The following is a 25,543-nucleotide window of genomic DNA, read 5'->3' as shown; positions in this document are numbered from 1 at the left end:
TGGATCATCTGCTGCTAAACATTCCCCAAGTACTGTTAAATTTGTGACTTCTGGCGATTTTAAGTGGCAGCCATTCCTTACCATCACTACAAATGTATAACCCGTATTTAAGAACGGCAAAGGGAGAGCTGGAGCGAGTGTTTAATTGAACTGTGCTTTGTGATGGGGTATATTCACAATCTAAATGAGCAGTCCATATACAGGGTCCAAGGTTTGAGAACAGAAGATCAGTGCGAGCTTGAAAATGTTTCTCCTGGTTACCAAACAGGCGCCGGAGTGTGGCGACTAGGGGATTTTCACAGTAACCTCATTGCAGTGTTAATGTAAGCCAACTTGTGAGAATAATAAAGATTATTATTAAATAAGCTCCACTGAACATTGATAATAGCAGGCCAATGCAGACTGTCAGTAAGACTGGAAAATAGAAAGTGGTGCGTCACTCTTGCTGGGAATACACTGCAACTGGTTATGGAATTCTAAATAGACACCAAAACAGTCAGCTGTATACAAACCATGTCTGGCTGTCAGCCAAAGATCATGAGTGGGTTGAAGGAATTCAATTGTAAACTGAACAAACGTTTCTGATTACTGGAGAGCAGGAATGGTCTGTGGACAAACTCAAACCTCAATTCAAGAACAAGAACACAAACATCTGTCTGCCCCAGCCTTAAATGTATTCACTGATGAAGCATCCGCAACTCTCCCTGGTAGAGAATTCCACAGATTCACAACCTTTGAGCAATGTAATTCCTCCCCTCATCTCAGACTTAAATGATCGCCCACTTCGCCCCCTGCCCCCTCCACCTCCCGCCCCTCAAAATTACAGGACAACTGTGGCCTGTCAGCATTTGCACCAGGACACAGGCCTGAAGTACAGGACAATCCCATCGAAAAAGGGGCGGTTGCAACCCCTCCTGGAAACCCACCTCTTCCATCAATATCTGATCTAATATCCCCCTCAAACAGTGTTTGATCATGCTTCTATGAAGTGCCTTAGAAAATATCACTACGTTAAAGGCACCTCATAAATGCAAGTTATCAGAAAGTTCCTCATACAGAGTGATCAACACATGGAGTGCACTTGCAGCTAGGAGTCAGAGGTAAAGTCCAGGAGATGGAGGGTGGGGGAAGAATTCAAGAAAAAGCAGCAGTAAATTGTTATTGGGCAGATCTTCTCCGACTGAGTCACAGCAACAAAGAAGCCAAACTCATGCTTGACTGGACAGAAATGTGTACAATTGTGACGGTAAAGTTGATAGTGAATGAGAGGCATCTGATCACACCGAGCAAAACAGAAAGTGGGCAAGTGTTGCTTTTGGGCAATTCTTCAAGGTTTGTTATGTTAGTGGTGAAGCGTTGTGACATGCTTGCCAATCATGTTTATTGTGGAGAGGTGAGCGACAGGTGAAAGAGACGAACAAAAAAGGGTAGGAGAAAGCTAAATCACAGAACACATTTGTCGCAAAAACATGAATTTATTAATTGAAGACTCTTGAATCACTTCTGTAACTCTGAGGTTATATTTCCCAAAATAACAATTAACTTGGTGAGCAGCACTCGCATACTTGCAAAATCCACCTCGCATCACTCGGCAGTACTGATTGACGAGATTGATAGGATTTGGACAGATAGGAAAGTTAAAGATGTCAGAAATGAGATTAGTATATTATCAATGGCATTACGGAAAGATCAGATCACTTCAACAGCAGCAGATCCTCTACAGTTTGGGTACTTTGTTCTAGATGTGGAAGGTGGACACCAGCAGAGACTGGTTGAGCCAAATGGCCAGAATCTATGTTGCGATCGTTAATTACATTCAGATACCATACTGTAAATGGATGGATTCTTATGATGTTGTGAGATGAAATGATATGAATGTAAGTAACCAAAGTCCACAAGGACCATAGGCTGCTCACCATACCTCAGGCGAGGGGCGAGGTTGAGAATAACCTCAGCCAGTCCAGGAATTGAATCCACACTGATGGCATCGCTTCACATCACAACCAGCCAATTGATCTAACCCACCCCCTGAACTTATGATATTGTACCACTGACGAGATTGGTATGCACATGAACCTTATTTTTCAAATTACATTTACACTTTGGAATACACCAACATCAGTACTGGCCGAGCTACCCAAAAATCACAAGTTCAAATCCCATAAATTAATCTAGTCGTGTGTGAGCGGTCACCGATCACCTTAAATCATTTTGCTGCTGTTTTACCACAAGATCGTCCTTGGAATACAAGCCTGCCATCTTTACCCTGGTCAACCAACATCAAGCTTCACTGACTGACCCTTGATGCCCTCAGGCCAACTCAATGCTGCCTTGCCAATGTTGCACACATAAACAAATATAAAACACTAATTAATGGAGTTGGTTAGTTTTGCTTAAATTGGCTTTCCACGTCAGTGTGCATCTATGTCCGTCAAATGTTTAATTGTGGGATGCAAGCTAAGAATCCAGCCAGAAATTATTTCTGTTTCCTGTGATTAAAAAGGAACATAATGAACTTGGGGAAAAATAAATAATAGTTGGAAAATATCATTAGAAAGCTGCTGGAAAACTGGGTTTTACAGAGTAGAGTTACATAATATGCAACTCACACGGTAATGGTGTATTTATAGCAGTTTGTGTAAGCTTGGAGAACTGTGTGCCGTTCTGGATTTTTGAAACTTCATTCATGGGATGTGGGCACCGCTGGCTGGGCCATCATTTGTTGTCCATCCCTAGTCGCCCTTGAATTGAGTGGCTTGCAAGGCCATTTCAGAGGGTATTGCTGGAGTTACATGTAGGTTAGACATCCTTCCCTGAAGGACATTAGCGAACCAGATGTTTTTTTTTTTAGAACAATTGACATGGCCATATTAAGGTTTTTAATTAAGACTTTTATTGAATTCAAATTGCACCATATCCTGTAGTGGGATTTGAATCAGAGTCCCCAGAGCTACCCCTGGTCTCTGGATTACTTGTTCAGTGACAATAACACTAGGCCACCGCCTCCCCCTTCCAGTAGGAGGGAGAGGACAGTCCAGGCTCATTTGGCTGCTGTCTGATATGAGAAAATACAAATGCAAAAACTTGAAAAATATTTCATTAGAGCAAAAGAGATAAAGGGGGTATTCAATATTTCTTCAGCCAGAGAGTGGTGGGTCTGTGGAATTCATTGCCACAGAGGGCGGTGGAGGCCGGGACGTTGAGTGTCTTTAAGACAGAAGTTGATAAATTCTTGATTTCTCGAGGAATTAAGGGCTATGGAGAGAGAGCGGGTAAATGGAGTTGAAATCAGCCATGATTGAATGGTGGAGTGGACTCGATGGGCCGAATGGCCTTACTTCCGCTCCTATGTCTTATGGTCTTAATATATATTGTCATGGGAGTGTACCCTTAAGAAATGAATGTTTAACAAATAGCTGCAGTGATGTCATTGTGTGGGTGGAGCTGGGTTGTGTCTCTGGCTTTTACTTTCATTTTGAGCTGGAAGCTGTTTGTGGCTGTGTGTTTTACTTTCGTTTTAGGCAGTCGAAAGTTGAATTCAGACAAGGAAGGTTCATTTTGTCTCTCTCCCTATGTTAAAAGGTATCCAGGTCACTTCATAATTTAAAAGTGATAACTGTCTTGTGTAAAGAATTAATACCTACTGCTTTGTTAAAAAGAGTGTTTGGCTGATGGATGTTGTTAGGAAAGTTATTAAGGGTTACATATAGAGTACTGTATCTTAGGGGGGTATTTGTGTTGGCAGTTGATAAAATGTTTACTGTGTGTTTATAAAATGTTAACTGAATTCATAGAATAAACATTGTTTTGTTTAAAATGACTTACGGTCTCTGTTGCATAACACCTGGAAAGCAGGTCCTTGTGCTCCTCAGAACCAAAATCTATTAAAAGTTGCAGGTCAGGTAAACTCCATGATATACTTTGGAGTTCTCTAAACCCTGGCCCATAACAATATTAAAAGTTTTTTTTTCCAAAAAGGATTTTGAGGCTGTGGAATACACTATAAAAGTGAGTGATTGAAATGGAGACCATTTCAGAATAGAAGAGAATAGAACAGGGTCGGCATAAGATTGGACTACTGGGTTGTGAAAGATCAACACCAGCATAGACTGGTTGGGCCAAACGGCTAGAATCTAGATTGCAATTCCCATTGAATTAAATAAATGGACCGCATTGTAAACTGATGGATTCCTCTGGCACGGGGAAGATTAAATGAGTGTTGTAACTTTAGATTCCTGCAACCAAACAAACACGTGCATTTAAATGGAGAGCCCTGTGATACAGTTCGGATTAAATGCGTGCACTGTAATACAGGCTCTTGTGACAAGATTAAACATTTGTACTGTAGCTGCTGTATTGTGGCAGATTTACTGGATGTACTGCACAAGCTGTTGTGATAACAGTCGCATTGCACCATCTATCTATCGATGTGCCATACAACAACGTACGTATAGGAATAGTGTGTGCATTCACATGAAAGAATTGCAGCCATCTGAATCATCATCTGCTCTGATTATCTAGTTTTAGAAAGGCAGTAATTATTTCAATTTCAGCAGTAAGCAGTATATGATTTGGTACAATATCGCCTTGGGTTTAAATCTGGATAGACTTTTCCTGTGAAGTGGCCATGGTGCGTGTAAAATAACATACCTTAAAACTGAAGATAAAAAACATGCTCCACTTAATACTAGAGTGCAGCTAAACCATGGAAAGATGGTGGTAATGTCGCTGGACAAGTGACCCAGAGATCCAGGCAAATGCGCTGAGGACATGGGTTCAAATCCCGCCATGGCAGCTGGTAAAGCTATTCACAGTAATGGTGACCATAGAGCTATCATTGATTGTTATAATACCCATCTGGATCATGAACGTACTTCAGGGAAGGAACCCTGCTGTCATGGTCTACTAGGCATAGATGTGACTCCAGACCCACAGCAATGAGGCTGACCAAGCCACTCAGGTCAAGGGCAATTAGGGATGGATAACATCCCACGAAAGAATTTTAAAAATGTTTTTACTTCCACTACTGGGAATTGATACACGTGGAGGTTAATGACTTACAAGACACAAACTGGTTTTAGGATGTTTGTAAGTGGATCCTTTGCAATCAGCAAACCACATGCAAAGAAGCCCAATTTGAAAACACTCCAACTAGCTGATAAATCATCCGGGGTACAGATGAAATATACAGGAGTGTTGCTTTATGAAACTGCAGGTTCTGTCCATAAAGATGCGCTATCATTAAAAAGTTCTGATAGAAATTAAAACAGAAATTGTTGGGAATACCCAGTGGATTAGTTAGGATCTTTGGAGAGATATGGACTGAGCTGTTGCGCGTTTCCAGAAATTTTGGGTTTTATTTCAGATTTCTAGCGTCTGTGGTATCTTGTTTAGGAGTCCAAGGAGTCTGTACTGCGAATATTTGTGATTGGTTTATAAAGCACACATGTGAGTCAGCATTCAAGGTATAAAAATGTATGCTCCTTACCTCCATTTTGAGTAATATAACGAACCCAAGGCAAAGCCTGGTAACCACTTTTCTCAATAATCTTCAAGTAACGAACCTAACCAAAAGAAAATGGGATTTTTGGTAAAACAGTTAAATACGTCTATTTGCCATCAGATTGCAAGCTTTAGGGTGAAGCCCATCTGCAGATTGTGTTACTTCAGAGATGGTCATTCAGTCCAAATTTCATAGCTCCTGGAGTCGAGGCCTAAAAATTATTTCAAGGAACTTTCCTGTAACATGAATGTAGCACATGTCAATGATTCATTACCACCATCTCACATGGCCACTAAAGGTCAATTTCACCATCTCACACCTTTGGACAATATGCATTCATTAATAACCATCAATTAGAATCACAGCAAAGGTTTGTGAATCTTGAACTGATCCATCAGCGATATCACTTCAAATTGTTAGGGGTGCTCAAACCTGGTCTCAAATCCCCTATTATATCTCCCTAGAGGAAGAAAAGACTTCAGGGTCACCCTCCGCGCCTGAAGGAGGTTACAGAGACAAAAGGCGTCTCAGTCACAAAGGGATTTAAATCCAAAATTACTGAAATGGAACATAATAATGGCAACATATGGTTGAATAAAAATTAGTTGACTGTTTTCATATGGGGGAAAAAATAAACTTTTAGAGACCTGGGGCGAGATTCTCCGACCCCCCCGCCGGGTCGGAGAATCGGCGGTTGCCAAATTCTCCGACACCGGAGATGCGGCAGGGGTGGGAATCACGCTGCGCCGGTTGGCGGGCCTCCCCCCGCGATTCTCCGGCCCGGATGGGCCGAAGTCCCGCTGCTAGAATGCCTGTCCCGCCGGTGTGAATTAAACCACCTATCTTACCGGCGGGACAAGGCGGCGCGGGCGGGCTCCGGGGTCCTGGTGGGGGCGCGGGGCGATCTGCCCCTGGGGGGTGCCCCCACAGTGGCCTGGCCCGTGATCGGGGCCCACCGATCCGCGGGCGGGCCTGTGCTGTGGGAGCACTCTTCTCCTTCTGCCTTCGCCACGGTCTCCACCATGGCGGAGGCGGAAGAGACTCCCTCCACAGCGCATGCGCGGGGATGCAGTGAGCGGCCGCTAACGCTCCCGCGCATGCGCCGCCCGGCAATGTCATTTCCGCGCCAGCTGCCGGGGCACCAAAGGCCTTTTCCGCCAGCTGGCGGGGCGGAAATCAGTCCGGCGCAGGCCTAGCCCCTCAAGGTTAGGGCTCCGCCCCCAAGATGCGCGATGTCCGACTGATTTGCACCGTTTTTGGCACCAGTCGGCGGACATCGCGCCGATACCGGAGAATTTCGCCCCTGAACTTTATCACATTTGACTTCACATTCAGGTGAGATCTTGAGGCTTACAAATCACAACAGCATATACAAAAATGAATACTCATGGTCAAAGATGCTGGTGGCCAATTATGTTCACCATAATTTTTGGCAACACAAGTGGACAGGGTAGTCCAGAAAGCATACTGAATGCTTGCCTTCATTGGACGGGGCATTGAGTATAAAAACTGGCAAGTCGTGCTACAGTTGTGTGGAACCTTGGTAAGGCCACACTTGGAATATTGCGCACAATTCTGGTCACCACACTACCAGAAGGATGTGGAGGATTTGGAGAGGGCACAGAGGAGGTTTACAAAGCTGTTGCCTGGTCTGGAGGGTGTTAGCTATGTGGAGTGGCTGAATAGACTTGGACTGTTTTCATTAGACCAATGGAAGTTGAGGGGTGACTTGATAGAGGTCTACAAGATTATGAGGGAATTAATCGAGTGGATGGGCAGGCACTCTTTCCCAAGGTGGAGGAGTCAGTCACCATGGGGCAAAGTTTAGAGGAGATGTGTGAGGCAGATTTTAAAAAATTTTATACAGAGGGTACTAAGTGCCTGGAACGCATTGCCAGGGGAGGTTGTGGAAGCAGATACTTCAACTACGTTCAAAAGGCATAAGAACAGAAGAACATAAGAACTAGGAGCAGGAGTAGGCCATCTGGCCCCTTGAGCCTGCTCCGCCATTTAATGAGATCATGGCTGATCTTTGTGGACTCAGCTCCACTCTCCGGCCCGTACACCATATCCCCGAATCCCTTTATTCTTTAGAAAGGCATCTATCTTTTTCTAAAAACGTTTAAAGAAGGAGCCTCAACTGCTTCACTGGGCAAGGCATTCCAGAGATTCACAACCCTTTGGGTGAAGAAGTTCCTCCTACACTCCATCCTAAATCTACCTCCCCTTATTTTGAGGCTATGCCCCCTAGTTCTGCTTTCCCCGACCAGTGGAAACAACCTGCCTGCATCTATCCTATCTATTCCCTTCATAATTTTATATGTCTCAATAAGATCCCCCCGCATCCTTCTAAACTCCAATGAGTACAGTCCCAGTCTACTCAACCTCTCGTCATAATCTAATCCCCTCAACTCTGGGATCAACCTAGTGAATCTCCTCTGCACCCCCTCCAGTGCCAATATGTCCTTTCTCAGGTAAGGAGACCAAAACTGAACACAATACTCCAGATGCGGCCTCACCAACACCCTATACAATTGCAGCATAACCTCACTAGTCTTGAACTCCATCCCTCTAGCAATGAAAGACAAAACTCGATTAGCCTTCTTAATCACCTGTTGCACCTGCACACCAACTTTTTGCGACTCGTGCACCAGCACACCCAGGTTCCTCTGCACAGCAGCATGTTTTAACATCTTACCGTTTAAATAATAATCCATTCTGCTGTTATTCCTCCCAAAATGGATAGCCTCACACTTGGCAACATTGAATTCCATCTGCCAGACTCTAGCCCATTCACTCGGGGTTAGACTCAAAGATCAGAGGAGTGGCTATTCTGGTCAGTAAACGAATATCCAAATCCTTCTGCAGACTTCTGGTATCCTCTGCACTTTTTGCTTTACCACTCATCTTAGTGTCGTCTGCAAACTTTGACACATTGCACTTGGTCCCCAGCTCCAAATCGTCTATGTAAATTGTGAACAACTGCGGGCCCAACACTGATCCTTGAGGGACCCCACTAGTTACAGGTTGCCAACCAGAGAAACACCCATTTATCCCCACTCTCTGCTTTCTGTTAGTTAACCAATCCTCTACCCATGCTACCACTTTACCCTCAATGCCATGCATCTTTAGTTTATGCAGCAACCTTTTGTGTGACCCCTTGTCAAAAGCTTTCTGGAAATCCAGATATACCACATCCATTGGCTCCCCGTTATCTACTGCACTGGTAACGTCCTCAAAAAGTTCTACCAAATTAGTTAGACACGACCTACCCTTTGTGAACCCATGCTGCGTCTGCCCAATGGGACAATTTCCCTCCAGGTGCCCCGCTATTTCCTCCTTAATGATAGATTCCAGCATTTTCCCTACAACCGAAGTTAAGCTTACTGGCCTATAATTACCCGCTTTCTGCCGACCTCCTTTTTTAAACAGTGGTGTCACGTTTGCTACTTCCCAATCCTCTGGGACCACCCCAGAGTCTAGTGAATTTTGATAAATTATCACTAGTGCGTTTACAATTTCCCTAGCCATCTCTTTTAATACTCTGGGATGCATTCCATCAGGGCCAGGAGACTTGTCTACCTTTAGCCCCGTTAGCTTGTCCAATACTGCCTCCTTAGTGATTACAATCATCTCAAGGTCCTCACCTAACACATCTTTATTTCCATCAGTCACTGGCATGTTATTTGTGTCCTCCACTGTGAAGACTGACCCAAAAAACCTGTTCAGCTCCTCAGCCATTTCCCCGTCTCCTATTATTAAATCTCCCTTCTCATCTTCCAAAGGACCAATATTTACCTTAGCCACTCTTTTTTGTCTTATATATTTGTAGAAGCTTTTACTATCTGCTTTTATGTTCTGAGCCAGTTTACTTTCATAGTCTACCTTACTCTTCTTTATGGCTTTTTTAGTAGCTTTCTGTTGTCCCCTAAAGACTTCCCAGTCCTCTAGTCTCCCACTAATTTTTGCACTTTGTATGTTTTTTCCTTCAATTTGATACTCTCCCTCACCTCCTTAGATATCCACGGTCGATTTTTCCCCTTTATACCGTCTTTCTTTTTTGTCGGTATGAACCTTTTCTGAACACTGTGAAAGATCACTCGGAAGGTTCTCCACTGTTCCTCAACTGCTTCACCATGAAGTCTTTGCTCCCAGTCTACCTTAGCTAGTTCTTCTCTCATCCCATTGTAATCGCCTTTGTTTAAGCACAAAACACTAGTGTTTGATTTTACCTTGTCATCCTCCAACTGTATTTTAAATTCCACCATATTGAGGTCGCTCCTTCCCAGAGGATCCCGAACTATGAGATCATTAATCAATCCTGCCTCATTACACAGGACCAGATCTAGGACCGCTTGTTCCCGTGTAGGTTCCATTACATACTGTTCCAGGAAATTATCCCGGGCACATTCTATAAACTGCTCCTCAAGGCTGCCTTTACCAACTGGTTAAACCAATCGATATGCTGATTAAAATCTCCCATGATAACCGCTGTACCATTTCTACATGCATCCGTTATTTCTTTGCTTATTGCCTGCCCTACCATCCTGTTACTATTTGATGGCCTATAGACTACTCCTATCAGTGACCTTTTCGCCTTACTATTCCTGATTTCCACCCAAATTGATTCAACCTTGTCCTCCATAGCACCAATATCATCCCTTACTATTGCCCGGATGCCATCCTTAAACAACAAAGCTACACCACCGCCCTTACCGTCCATTCTATCCTTTCGTATAGTCTGATACCCTTGGATATTTAACTCCCAGTCGTGACCATCTTTTAACCATGTTTCAGTAATGGCCACTAAATCATAGTCATTCACGATGATTTGCGCCATCAACTCATTTACCTTATTTCGTATACTACGAGCATTCAGGTAAAGTACACTTATGCTGTTTTTTATGTCTTTGTTATGAATCCTAACACCTTGATCAGTAACTTTTCACAATTTATTTTTCCTCTTACCCTTTCTCCTAATTTTCCTCGTCTTTGAACCCATATCTCTACATAATAACCTGTCACGTAACCTGCTGCCTTGATCTCCATTAACCATTATACTGTCCATAGCTTTACACTTCCTTTCCCCCCCAACTTGCTAGTTTAAAGTCCTTGTGACCAACCTATTTATCGTATTCGCTAGAACACTGGTCCCAGAATGGTTCAGGTGAAGACCGTCCCAACGGTACAGGTCTCTCCTGCCCCGGTACTGATGCCAATGCCCCATGAAATGGAATCCCTCTTTCCCGCACCACTCCTTTTGCCACATGTTAACTTCTCTAATTTTCTCAACCCTATGCCAATTGGCACGTGGCTCGGGTAGTAATCCAGAGATTATAACCCTGGAGGACCTGTTCTTTAATTTAGTCCCTAGTGTTTGATAATCCCCAAACAGGTCCTCTTTCCTAGTCTTACCTATGTTGTTAGTCCCAACGTGGACCACAACAACTGGATCCTCCCCCTCCCTCTCCAAAATCCTTTCAAGCCGATCAGAGATGTCCCTCCCCTGGCACCGGGCAGGCAACATAACATGCGGGACTCTCGATCTGGCTTACAAAGGATGTCATCAATCCCCCTAATTATAGAATCCCCTACAACTACCACTTGTCTTTTTGCTCCCCCCTCTTGAATGGCTTCCTGTACCACGGTGCAGTGGTCAGTCAACGCATCCTCCCTACAGCCCTCTTCCTCATCCACACAGGGAGCAAGTACCTCATACCTGTTGGACAAGGTCAAGGGCTGAGGCTCCTCAACTCAGGATCCCCCTACCTGCCTCCCTTGCAGTCACACCACTCTGTCCCTGACCACTGTCCGAATTAACAGTACTTATTCTACCGGGTGTGACTGCCTCCTGAAACAAAGCGTCCAGGTAATTTTCCCCCTCCCTGATGTGCCGCAGTGTGTGCAGCTCGGTCTCCAGCTCATCAATTCTGAGCTGAAATTCCTCGAGCAGCCAACACTTGCTGCAGATGTGGTCACTGACGGTCTCCATGGGATCCACCAGTTCCATCATCATACAGCAACAGCACATCACCTGTCCAGCCATATTCAACTAGTTAATTAATTTAAATATATATTTTCAAAATTTTCTTTATAGAACCTCAAGGATAAACTCGAACACCAACAAAAACACAGCCCTCTCTCGCCACTCGCCCAGACTCAGTCACTCAGTCACTCACCTAAACTCAGATGCAATCTGTTCCAATCAGCACTCCCGTGACTAAAGGCACTCCTGCCACACCTTTTGTGCACTCACCTCTCCCAGCACTGTCCCGGCTCTCTCCTCCCGCGCTTTTTAAATCTCCCGGCTCTCTCCTCCGGCGCTGTTTTCGCTGTCCCGGCTCTCTCCTCCCGCGCTTTTTAAATCTCCCGGCTCTCTCCTCCGGCGCTGTTTTCGCTGACCCGGCACCACTCCTCCCGCGCTTTTTAAATCTCCTGCCTCTCTCCTCCGCCGCTGTTTTCGCTGTCCCGGCTCTCTCCTCCCGCGCTTTTAAAATCTCCCGGCTCTCTCCTCCGGCGCTGTTTTCGCTGTCCCGGCTCTCTCCTCCCGCGCTTTTTAAATCTCCAGCGCTGTTTTCGCTGTCGCATCATGACAAATACATGGATAGGAACGGTATAGAGGGATACAGCACTAGGAAGTGCTGAGGATTTTCACCATGGGTGGTATCATGACCGATACAGACGTGGAGGGATTGAAGGGCCTGTTCCTGTGCTGTATAGTTCTTCGTTTTTTTTCTCTTTTTGCTTCTGTCTCCCTTTCTCCTCTATGTTTTCCTACATGTGCACGGTGGTGTCAAGAGAAGACGCCATGTAGGTGGATAGCTGGGGGGTGGGGTCTGCTGGTTGTACTTCACAGAAGGGAGTGCTCAGTGGCTTCCTTCCCACCGCCTCTCGCATCTTCTAAGTTCTCTTAAGATCCTCTCATTATCGTCACTGCTCATTCTGATTAGTACATCTTTTCTTCTCAGAACTACTCATCAACACCCTCTCCCCGAGTCCAGTGTAACTTAAGCTTACTCATTGCTCCTTCATTACCATTTTCTCTTCCCAAGGACAAGTGCTGGGACCCAAGATTCATGTACCTCTTTCCCCAAGAGGCTATGCTTGCTTTCAAAACTGACTCGATTTTGTTTTAAAAAGTTCAAAGGGAGATGAGGAAAGAAACCATGTACCTTTCACCATCAAAACAGGTGTTAGAAAGTTTCAAAATTCAACTTAATTTTACATTAATGTTTAAAATGTTTTGGGCAGCATGGTAGCATTGTGGATAGCACAATTGCTTCACAGCTCCAGGGTCCCAGGTTCGATTCCGGCTTGGGTCACTGTCTGTGCGGAGTCTGCACATCCTCCCCGTGTGTGCGTGGGTTTCCTCCGGGTGCTCCGGTTTCCTCCCACAGTCCAAAGATGTGCAGGTTAGATGGATTGGCCATGATAAATTGCCCTTAGTGTCCAAAATTGCCCTTCGTGTTGGGTGGGGTTGCTGTGTTGTGGGGATAGGGTGGAGGTGTGGTCCTTGGGTGGGGTGCTCTTTCCAAGAGCCGGTGCAGACTCGATGGGCCGAATGGCCTCCTTCTGCACTGTAAATTCTATGAAAATCAAGATAGGAAAATACAACGTCTCAGCTTAACATTGTTTTCGAGCTTTAAACAATGGCTGCAATAGGCATGTAACCGGTAGTGACATTTTTCTCATGCACAATTTTAAACAAAATTCAACTACAATTTAGATGAATAAAGTTTTAGGAATTTCTCTCCTTTAGTTTTACTTCAAATTTCTGAAAGGATGATTCGGCAGAAACTACGGAAAGCTAAAGTACAATATTTAGTTGAGTAGTCTAAATGCCACTGATGCTTCATAGCAAAATGGACACAATACACAATCGACCTTCAGCAAACAGTCACAACACTATCATTGCCAAAAATCAGGTTTTTGGGAGAGGCTCTGGCCTTCAGCATAGAACTTTAAAGGAGACGCTAAAAGACAAAGTAATCAATAGAGATAATTGATCATGTTATTTTTAAATAGACATTTACTCAGTGTTAAATATTGCATAGAACCTCATTTTGAACATTACAATTATCAATTAAAATGGCACATGAAATTTTATTCAAAAACTATTCAAGTATTTTGTGGATAAAATATAGCAAAATATGATGTCCTAACATGGAGCTGTGACAATCAGGTTACATGATTAACAGTGGACTAGGGAGGGAATTAACAAACACCATGTTAACAAAATTGTCACAAAATCCTTGAAGAGAATCTCAAGACTCTAGTCATTAGGTGATATATTTCCAGGGAATTCACTGTTCCAATCTATCCTGTACTGCTTTGGAAGCGAATCATAGAATTCATAGAATCCCTACAGTGCAGCAGGCCATTCGGCCCATCGAGTCTGCACCAACCCTTTGAACGACCACACTATCTATACCCAATCCCCCCCGTCCTATTCCTGAAACCCCACCCTAAGGGGCAATTTAGCATGGCTAATCCACCTAACCTGCACATCTTTGCACTGTGGGAGGAAACCGCAGCACCTGGAGTAAAGACACGAGGAGGAAGTGCAAACTCCACACAGTCACCAGAGGTCAGAATCGAACCTGGGTCCCTGGTGCTGTGAGGCAGTAATTCTAACCACTGTGCCACTATGCTACCCAATCGTACCAGAACAGGCCCAAAGACACAATGCCCATGTTCTTTACTACTTGGAAATGCTGTTGGAGTTGACACTAACCAACATAAATCTCGAGCCACAGGAATGAGGTCCATACCATAATTTTCATTTTACTGTTTGAGGTAAGAAAGGGGGAATTATAGAATTGCACTATGATTGCACAGAAGGACACCATTTGACTCAATGGGTTTATATCAGTGTCAGCTCCACATTACCTCATCTTATTTCCCTGCTTCTCCTCAGAAATCTAATATTGTCCATCCAATTATATATCTATTCAACTGACTCTTCAGTGAGAAGGACTGAATCAGCTTCAAGGTCACTTGTATCCCATATTCTAACAAGTTGCCGCATGAAATAATTCTCTCAAGTCCCACTCCTGTAAGTGTAAAGTCGCCATAGTCCCAGTTGACCATAGGCTGCTTTCCCCTTTGAGGGGGAGAGCTGGCTGGTGGTGATTTAACCTGAGGATCACCACACCTCAAGCAAGGGGCAAGTTTGGGAAGGCACGGCCTTCATGGATAACCTCAGCCGGTACGGGAATTGAACCAGCGCAGCTGGCCTTGCTCTGTATCACAAAGCAGCGGTCTTTAAAGTGCCAAATCAGCAAGCTCACAAAGAGGCCCTCACCTTCCACTGGGTAGCCTCATCTGTGGCACAGTAGAATGTAATAACAATAATAATAATAAAAACTTACAGAATCAGTCCTGGGATCAGCTGGCTACTTCAACAGCTCAATTGACCTCCAGACATGAAGGCCTCCTCGACTTTCCCTGTCCAACTGAATTGGAGAGAGTTGGCAAAATGAGAGGCATCGCACCCCACTTTCTCGCCAATTCTACAACACAACCAGCCTCCACCCCGTGTTCTCGCCTGCCTCCAAGGGCAAAGCTAAATTCTACCCTAGACAACCATTGATTGACACTTGTCAAAAGTCTAACCCTATATTGCATACTATCAGTATTCTATTTCACAAGTTCTTGTATTCAATGTGTCTGCACAGAAAAAGCAGAATCCAATTTTCTTTTTAGAATTTATGTACACTCCTACTATCAAAAATTACTGTTACATTTCATTGAGCGATAGAATCCATGATTTGCAGGACCAATGGGAGAGCATATGAGAGCAGTCATCTGAAGAGATGGCTTGCTGAATGCAGTGATCTTGTTTCAAAGCATGCATTTTTTTTTTGGAAACATATTCGAACTAATGGAAAAAGGAAACTTTGGTTCCTGAGGGAGGGGGCGAGGAACTGAAACTTCACGTTCCCGGGGTGGGGGGGGGGGGGGAGAGAGAGAGAGAGAGAGAGAGAGAGAGAGAGAGAAAGAAAGAGAGGGAGAGACCAACTTCACAGTCCTGGGAGGGAAACGGAAACTTTCAAGTTCCTGGGGGGCAAACAAAAACTTCAGGTTCCTGTGGGGGACAGATGGATGGAATCTTCAAGTTACTGGAGAAACAGAAACTATTTGAAACCAGGTAATAAACACCGAGTCATCTGAGCACACAGTAGTGCAACAGGCAAACTGGACAAAACAAAGGCTGGCTCCTGGAGCTGACAATAGTCAAATAGAAACATTGAAAATAGGAGCAGGAGGTGGCCATTCAGCCCTTTGTGCCTACTGCGTCATTCATTATGATCAATGCTGATCATCCAACTCAATAGCCTGACCCCACCTCCCACCCCCACCATATCTTTCATTCCCTTTGCCCAAAGTGCTAAATGCAACTGATTCTTGAAAACATAATGTTTTGGCCTCAACGACTTTCTGTGTAGCAAATTACAGAGGCCACAGGCTCGCCACCCTGAGTGAAGAAAGCTCTTCTCATCTCAGTCCTAAATGGTCTACCCCATATCAGACTGTGACCCCTGGTTTTGGACTCCCCCAGCATTGGGAACATCCTTCCTGCATCTACCCTGTCTAGTCCTGTTGGAATTTTATAGATTTTTATGAGACCCCCCCCCCCACATTCATTGGAACTCTAGCGAATGTAATCCTAACCAATGTAATCACTCCTCATACGTCAGTCCTGTCATGCCAGGAATCAGTCTGGTAAACCTTTGCTGCACTCCCTCTAGAGCAAAAAAATCCTTCCTCAGATAAGACGACCAAAACTGTGCACAATAATCCAGATGTGGCCTCACCATGGCCCTGTATAATTGCAGCAAGACATCCCTGCTCCGATACTCTAATCCTTTCGCAATCAAGGCCAACATACCATTTTCCTTCTTTACCGCTTGATACACTTGCATGACTGGTGTACAAGGCCTCGCTGAGTATCAACCTCTCTCAATTTATAGCCATTCAGATAATAATCTTCCTTCCTGTTTTTGCTACCAAAGTGGATAACCTCATTTATCCACATGATACTGCATCTGCCATGCGGTCTGCCATCTGCCAAAGGTGAGCACTTTGGGGACAGTGACCACAATTCGGTGACGTTTACGCTAAGGATGGAAAGGGATAAGTATACACCGCAGGGCAAGAGTTATAGCTGGGGGAAGGGAAATTATGATGCCATTAGACGTGACTTGGGGGGGATAAGGTGGAGAAGTAGGCTGCAAGTGTTGGACACACTGGATAAGTGGAGCTTGTTCAAGGATCAGCTACTGCGTGTTCTTGATAAGTATGTACCGGTCAGGCAGGGAGGAAGGTGCCGAGCGAGGGAAACGTGGTTTACCAAAGAAGTGGAATCTCTTGTTAAGAGGAAGAAGGAGGTCTATGTGAAGATGAGGTGTGAAGTTTCAGTTGGGGCGATGGATAGTTACAAGGTAGCGAGGAAGGATCTAAAGAGAGAGCTAAGACGAGCAAGGAGGGGACATGAGAAGTATTTGGCAGGAAGGATCAAGGAAAACCCAAAAGCTTTCTATAGGTATGTCAGGAATAAGCGAATGACTAGGGAAAGAGTAGGACCAGTCAAGGACAGGGATGGGAAGTTGTGTGTAGAGTCTGAAGAGATAGGCGAGATACTAAATGAATATTTTTCGTCAGTATTCACTCAGGAAAAAGATAATGTTGTGGAGGAGAATGCTGAGCTCCAGGTAAATAGATTAGATGTCATTGAGGTACGTAGGGAAGAGGTGTTGGCAATTCTGGACAGGTTGAAAATAGATAAGTCCCCGGGACCTGATGGGATTTATCCCAGGATTCTCTGGGAGGCCAGGGAAGAGATTGCTGGACCATTGGCTTTGATTTTTATGTCATCATTGGCTACAGGAATAGTGCCAGAGGACTGGAGGATAGCAAATGTGGTCCCTTTGTTCAAAAAGGGGAGCAGAGACAACCCCGGCAACTATAGACTGGTGAGCCTCACGTCTGTAGTGGGTAAAGTCTTGGAGGGGATTATAAGAGACAAGATTTATAATCATCTAGATAGGAATAATATGATCAGGGATAGTCAGCATGGCTTTGTGAAGGGTAGGTCATGCCTCACAAACCTTATCGAGTTCTTTGAGAAGGTGACTGAACAGGTAGACGAGGGTAGAGCAGTTGATGTGGTGTATATGGATTTCAGCAAAGCGTTTGATAAGGTTCCCCACGGTAGGCTATTGCAGAAAATACGGAGGCTGGGGATTGAGGGTGATTTAGAGATGTGGATCAGAAATTGGCTAGCTGAAAGAAGACAGAGGGTGGTGGTTGATGGGAAATGTTCAGAATGGAGTTCAGTCACAAGTGGAGTACCACAAGGATCTGTTCTGGGGCCGTTGCTGTTTGTCATTTTTATCAATGACCTAGAGGAAGGCGCAGAAGGGTGGGTGAGTAAATTTGCAGACGATACTAAAGTCGGTGGTGTTGTCGATAGTGTGGAAGGATGTAGCAGGTTACAGAGGGATATAGATAAGCTGCAGAGCTGGGCTGAGAGGTGGCAAATGGAGTTTAATGTAGAGAAGTGTGAGGTGATTCACTTTGGAAGGAATAACAGGAATGTGGAATATTTGGCTAATGGAAAAGTTCTTGAAAGTGTAGATGAGCAGAGGGATCTAGGTGTCCATGTACATAGATCCCTGAAAGTTGCCACCCAGGTTGATAGGGTGGTGAAGAAGGCCTATGGAGTGTTGGCCTTTATTGGTAGAGGGATTGAGTTCCGGAGTCAGGAGGTCATGTTGCAGCTGTACAGAACTCTGGTACGGCCGCATTTGGAGTATTGCGTACAGTTCTGGTCACCGCATTATAGGAAGGACGTGGAGGCTTTGGAGCGGGTGCAGAGGAGATTTACCAGGATGTTGCCTGGTATGGAGGGAAAATCTTATGAGGAAAGGCTGATGGACTTGAGGTTGTTTTCGTTGGAGAGAAGAAGGTTAAGAGGAGACTTAATAGAGGCATACAAAATGATCAGGGGGTTGGATAGGGTGGACAGTGAGAGCCTTCTCCCGCGGATGGATATGGCTGGCACGAGGGGACATAACTTTAAACTGAGGGGTAATAGATATAGGACAGAGGTCAGAGGTAGGTTCTTTACGCAAAGAGTAGTGAGGCCGTGGAATGCCCTACCTGCTACAGTAGTGAACTCGCCAACATTGAGGGCATTTAAAAGTTTATTGGATAAACATATGGATGATAATGGTATAGTGTAGGTTAGATGGTTTTTGTTTCGGTGCAACATCGTGGGCCGAAGGGCCTGTACTGCGCTGTATTGTTCTATGTTCTATGCATTTGTGTACTCACGCGGCTTACAAGGTTACTGGAGCTGTTTCTGTTACTTAAAGGAACTGACTGACCAGACTCAAGCATACAGTTTACAGGGTTGTCATTGAGTGTTCGGATAAAGGTAATACTGTGGATCCAAGCCACCAAGACATTCATGAACAAAGCTGAGGAGCTTTTGGAGAAATGGGGCAATTTGTTGAAGATTGGACCCACGGAACTTGGGTTAGTTGGGAGCTGCTGTCAGACGAGAATCAGTTGTTAAATCTTTGAAGAAAAGAAGCTGAATTCTACACAAGTTCAGAGCTTTGTGGTTGAAATTGGTTGCCATGTATGCTGAGTAACCTGCCGAGCAAATCCGAAAATCTAACTTTGCTGTAAATGCTGCTTAATATGTAATTTGTTATATTGACTGCAATTTGTCTGTTAATTTTTATTTAGTTTATGTCATAATGATTGGGAATTTTAGGTGACTGTTCGATTCTCTGTTCTCTTTTCCACATGGTACTACTACTCACGTGTATACCTTCACTATCCTGCATTTGCCACATCTCGGCCCAGTTTAGTCAGCTGCATAGTTGTCAGTGCAAGTGCTGCTCCTTCAATCGATAGTTATGATGAGGCAAGGTATGCATAGTGAAAATTGCAAATGAAAATTGGCTAAATGTATCTGATTAGAAAAGATAGACTAAGAATAGATTTTTCTGGGGTTTATTTTGAGTAGGTTGGGGTGTGCAGCTGGGGTTGGTGGCTAACTTGATCTGCAATATAAATCTCAGCCCCAGATCGAGCTGATGAACCAGAAAGGTGGTTTCTTGAAAGCTCTGAGGAGGTGGTTCTGGTAACTCATTCAACCAATTGAACCACAGGATTTCAGGGCAGAGGTCACTTCAGTTTCCACAGGCTTTTTTTTTTTAAACTAACCACATTTATTTTTGTAAATACAGTGAGAGCAAATATATATGTTTAATTTTAGCAAAGATCAGAGAGGCTTTTGATACCCGCTCCAACTAAACTGAAGCGTCAGCACTTTAAACTTCTGGTTTCAAAAGAGCGCTTTGTTTTATAGTTACTAAAGATGTTACAAAATGAGACTTAAAAAAAAAGTAAATTATACTCTGACTATGAAAGAATGTATATTCCATATAAAAGACTTCACCTATCCAGAATTCAGAACTGAACTGAATCCAAACAATGAGCAATTGCTTGAGGGTAGCTCCCTCAATACTGTGCTAGGAGTATGCTGTTTTCCATATAGCATAGAGTGTGGAAGCAAATCTGGATTCTGAAACATCCAAACTTATCAAACAAATATGATTTGGAGTCAGACCTTAAATGATAAACTATGAACGTCCCAACGCGGATAGATTGTGGTCTGTTGCTTGTGAAAGCAGGAAATGGAAAACATCAGCACCTGGCTGAAAGTGATAGTTTAAAATTATACAGAACTTGTACTTAATTTATTTTCTTCAGGGACCACCCCCTCCCTCAAAGAATAACTTAAGTGAAAGTTTTAGCTGAGTGACTGCCCTCTCATCTGAGTTAGAAGGAACAAGCCCACATTCCTCAGGGTTCAGCACACAATCCAGGCTGGCACTTTATTTAGCACAGTGCTGTGGGTAGTGTCTTTCAGATGAGATGTTAAACTGAGGCCCCAGCTGCTCTTCCAGGTGGACACAAATGATCCCATGGTGCTATTGCGAAGAGCAACAGGAGAGTTCACCCACGATCTTGATATTTATGCCTCAAAGGGCATCTTTGTGAGATGTTATCTGGTCATTTATATTCCTAGTTTTGATGTGCCCTTGCTGTGGGCAAATTTGCTCCTGGGACCAGGAACGCCTGGGACAATTCTGGCCATGGGTAACTGTGTGTGGAGTTTGCACTTTCTCCCGTTTCTGCGTGGGTTTTCTCCGGGTGCTCCGGTTTCCTTCCACCATCCAAAAATGTGCTGATTAGGTGGATTGGCCATGATAAATTGCCCCTTAGTATCCAAAAATGCTCACATTGGGTGGGGTTACGGGATAGGCTGGGGTGAGGTGCTCTTTCAGAGGGTCTGTGCAAGCCCAATGGGCTGAATAGCCGCTTTCTGCAACGTAGGGATTCTATAGGTCTGCATTTATCACATTTTAACAGTCATCACTTCAAAAGTAGTTCAATGGTTCAAAGGTATTTTGGGACGTCCCGAGGTTATGGAAGCCATTATAAAAATACAAGTTGTTTTTCTTCTTTCCTTTAATCATTATCATTCCACCCCCTCTCTCCCTCCATAGTGCAGACAACTGTTCCTGGTGCCATTCAATAATATGCACAAAAGTAAGCTTCAGTGTTGAGAAGTACCTCGATCTGAGACTCCAGGTATAAAACCAGCCTGTGGTATAATGTAACGGGATATCAGCACACTGCTCTGTAACACTGCCTGCTTTCAGAGTTTATGAAATCAGAGTCAGGATTCAACCACTGACATCAACAGGAAGTGGAGAAGACCACTGAACTTGTTCGTCCATTAAAGTTTGTATTTTATCTCCATTTACCAGTCTGGGGTCAATAACCCTTAATAATCGGGGCTTCAGCAGGCAGCCACTTGTCAGTCACAGGGTTCTTTATGACCATCCCCACCAAGAACATTCCAAGCCCCACTGGTAAAAACCAGATCAGAACTCCATTGGAAATCCTGAAAGTGTGAATGAGTACCATGAACATGAGCTTCCCTAATTCCCATTACTGATACAACGGAATGTATGAAGATAGCAAGAGCTGAAGTAGCCTATAGCCATCGGCTACATAACCATGGAAAACCACATGACTTTGAGCCCCAAATTTATTTTTCCCTGCAATGTTCTGATGTGGTTCAAAGATCTTTTATCCCGCCACTGTATAATCTAACTAGAAGCTGCCTACTGATTAACTCTGCTGGCATAGTATTTGTGGTCTGCTACATAAATACACAACTATGGGTTACCAAATTCCAACTGCTGCCAACCTGGTCAACCGTTCAGCCCTCATATTACAACTTGCAATTAACTTCTCTTTCTTTGGCACATTAGCAACAAATCCCACAATTTAAAAAAAAGAGGAGCGCTCAGCTGTGAAAATCATGTTTAACTTTGGCAAGAAGTGCAAAGCTCTAACGTTTGAAGGGTGTCTTGCGAGGTGATGCCAATGCAAAGGATGGGCCTGGGAAGCGGGAAATAAACTACTGCATTTGTTTCAGTTTATAACTTAAAATTTTAGTCGCTTGGCAAAACCAATGATTAAAAATGGCCAACCCACCTATCCTGCATATCATTGGACTGTGGAAGGAAACCAGTGCACCTGGAGGAAACCCATTCAGACACGGGGTGAATATGCAAACTCCACACAGTCACCCAAGGTTGGAATCGAACCCAGGTCCCTGACGATGTGAGGCAGCAATGCTAACCACTGTGCCACCCTCATATATCTCTATATTAAATCTCTAGATTAGAAACATATCTACAGATTAATATTTATAAAACAAAACTGATCAATCGCCTGTTGCATTAAGTTGGAGGGGGCAGTGAAAACTGGCTCGAGCATGGAGACATAATTTCAATCATTTTTAAAATGTATATGATTTTTTCCCCCTCATTTTCATATTTCTAACATGAATTCCAATGGCCACATTGAAATAGAAATGCTCATGTAAACTTATCACACGGTAATTTCATTCTTCCTCTCATTGGTGGCACCAGAATACAGTCCAGGGATTTGTGTGCATTTCAGTGTCGCATTAAGCTATCAACTTCACAACCAAAGCATTCGGGGAACTAAATGGCACCCAATGTCAAAGCTACATAAGGGAGGCAACCAGGAGCGACACTATGCCTACAAACATCATTGGGACAGAGGCCAGAGCTCTGGAGCCTTTGTAATTAGATTCGTCTTTCGAGGAATTGACACACCTTGTATTATTTCTTTCCTTTATTCTCTCATGGGATGTGGCCGTCGCTGGCAAGGCCAGCATTTGTTTCCCATCCCTAATTGCTCTTGAACTGAGGGGTTTGTTGGGCTATAGAGGGCAGGTAAATGTCGACTACGGTTGCTCTGGCTCTGGAGTCACATGTAGGCCAGACAGGGTAGGGATGGCAGATTTCCTTCTCTTAAAAGAATATCATTTGACTTCCAGGTGCGGCTATGCAGAGCTAGGTCGCATGTTCGGTAGCTCCCGCTTGGAACGGACTTTTGGGCTCTTTACAGGGCCCCCACAGCATTTGTTCGACATTTCCCGGTGTGGGAAGACGACTGCAACAGTCCCCCGACAGTGTCCCCCAGGAATGGTATGTCTCTCGGTTACCAGACCCGGCAGAAACAGGAAAGGATTTGGCTATAACTGCAGGATAAACAAAGCCTCTTCCAGCATGCAGGCGGGGGAAGGGCAAGTTTAAAGCTGCAAGCTGACTTGAGGGCCTTTATTAAAGGTGAATTCTAGCAGCAGAGGGAACAACTGTGAAAAGATCTACCAAGGCCATTGAAGAAGCGGGGACGAGGCTTCCGGTGGCGGCCATGGAGGAGTCGGTCGCACATTCGTCAGCTCCCGTCTGGAACGGACTCTCAGACCTTTTTCAGGCGTTTCCACAGACTTATTGGGGCAGATTGGTGAAGCGAACACTGCCAAAAGGATTCCCTCTCGAGATTTCCGGTTGCGGCTATGCGGAGCCAAGTCGCACATTCGGCGGCTCCCGCAAAAACGGACTTATGCGCTCTTTTCAGTGCCCCCAAGGGCACTTTTTCGACGTTTCCCGGTGTGGGAAGGAGTTAATAATAGCTCCCCGTCAGTATATGGCTTTAACTAGGAGCGGGGCGACAAAAAAGGTGGTGGTGGACCTGAAGAAGGGAGGGAAGGACAAAATGGCGGCGGGCGGAGACCAGGCGGCGTGGAGGCAGTGGGCGGAGGAGCAACAAGAGGGTATCCAGCGCTGCCTCACAGAGATTAAAACGGACCTGCTGGAGCCGATGAAGGCTTCTATTGATAAGCTGCTGGAGACACAGACGGCCCAGGGGGTGGCGGTCCGAGAGGCTCGACAAAAGATCTCTGACAATGAGGACGAGATCTTAGGCCTGGCGGTAAAGAGCACGAGGCGCTCCACAAGAAATGGCAGGAGCGCTTCGAGGAGGTGGAGAATCGGTCGAGGCGGTAGAATCCGCGGATTCTGGGCCTCCCGGAGGGGCAGGAGGGGCCGGACGTGGGGGCCGATGTGGTCACCATGTTGAACTCGCTGATGGGAGCAGAGTCCTTCCAGGGGCCCCTGGAGCTGGAAGGGGCCCATAGTGTTGGCGAGGAGGCCCAAGCCTTGCGAGCCTCCGCAGGTGGTGTTGGTGCGGTTCCATCGGTTCGTCGATCGGGAGTGTGGGTTCAGGTGGGCCAAGAAGGAGAGGAGCAGCAGGTGGGAGAACACGGAGGTTCGGAAATACCAGGACTGCAGTGCGGAGGTGGCGAAGAGGAGGGCTGGGTACAATCGAGCGAAGGCGGTGCTGCACAGGAAGGGGGTGAAGTTTGGCATGTTGCAGCCGGCGCGACTGTGGATTACCTACAAGGACCGGCACCATTATTTTGAGTCTCCGGAGGAGGCATGGGCCTTTGTTCAGGCCGAGAAGTTGGACACAGACTGAGGGTCGGGATGGGCGATTGGGGACTGCGGTGGATATGTTATGCCTATTTTTGGTTCGGAGGGGGGGTTGCCTTTGCATTGTTTTGGGTTTCTTTTTCTCTGTGTTTTTCTCTTTCGGGTTGGGGAGGGTGGATGGGGCGGGATGGGCACTGTTTTGGTTGGTGGCGGGGCCTGGTAGGTGGAGAGCACGGGCTTTTTCCCCGCGCCGAAGACTGGGGGGAGGGGGCGCCAGGGCGGGGAAGCGAGGATTGTTTCCCGCGCTTAGAACAGAGGGGGGAGAGGGAGAGCCTGTGGATGGGGAGCGGGAGTGGAGGGTGTGCCACACAATGGGAGGAGTCGAAGGGGAGGCGGGAGTGGCTGGGATCAGCAGGAGTCAGCTGACTTGTGGAAGTGCCATGGGGGGAGTAAACCAGCTAGGATGGGTCCTAGCCGGGGGGGTGGGGCGGTATCGAGTTTCTGCTGCTAAGGTCAAGGAGGAGCTGGAACAAGTGGGGGGGGGGTGGTTGAGACTGGGGTATACCGCTGTGGGGAACGGGCCAGGTGTGGGGTGCGGGCGTGTGGCTGGCCGAGGAGGGGTCATGGCTAGTCGGCGGGGGAGGGGGGCGGGTAACCCCCTGATCCGGCTGATAACCTGGAATGTAAGGGGACTGAATGGGCCTGTTAAGCGGGCCCGCGTGTTCGCGCACCTGAAGGGGCTCAAGGCGGATGTGGTTATGCTCCAGGAGACACACCTGAAGGTGGCAGACCAGGTAAGACTGAGGAAAGGGTGGGTAGGTCAGGTGTTTCACTCGGGGCTAGATGCCAAAAATCCGAGTGGTGGCGATCTTGGTGGGAAAGAAGGTGTCATTCGAGGCGTCGAGCATTGTGGTACATAATGGTAAGTGGTAAGTTGCAGGGAGAGAGGGTGGTACTGGTCAATGTGTGTGCTCCGAACTAGGACGATGCGGGTTTTATGGGGCGTATGTTGGGTCGGATCCCAGACTTGGAAGTGGGGGGCCTGATAATGAGGGGAGACTTTAACACGGTGTTGGATCCAGCACTGGATCGCTCCACATCTAGAACGGGTAGGAAGCCGGCGGCGGCTAGAGTGTTA

The 25,543-nt window shown here is 45.6% G+C and overlaps 1 protein-coding gene across 1 annotated transcript in view; it reads right to left on the bottom strand.

Annotated features, from left to right (window-relative positions):
• Nucleotides 1-25,543, bottom strand: part of LOC140395269 (AP-1 complex subunit mu-1) — a 185,928-nt gene that overhangs the window by 37,428 nt on the left and 122,957 nt on the right. Inside the window, exon 11 of the mRNA XM_072482834.1 lies at nt 5,489-5,564. Coding sequence (XP_072338935.1) covers nt 5,489-5,564 — 76 coding nt within the window. The remainder of the gene's footprint in view (nt 1-5,488; nt 5,565-25,543) is intronic.

The sequence above is a fragment of the Scyliorhinus torazame genome, chromosome 18, assembly GCF_047496885.1.
Source record: "Scyliorhinus torazame isolate Kashiwa2021f chromosome 18, sScyTor2.1, whole genome shotgun sequence".
NCBI classification, from domain to species: Eukaryota; Metazoa; Chordata; class Chondrichthyes; order Carcharhiniformes; family Scyliorhinidae; genus Scyliorhinus; species Scyliorhinus torazame.
The sequence above is the reverse complement of the archived record's forward strand: the minus strand, read 5'-3'. Positions and strand labels throughout refer to the sequence as shown.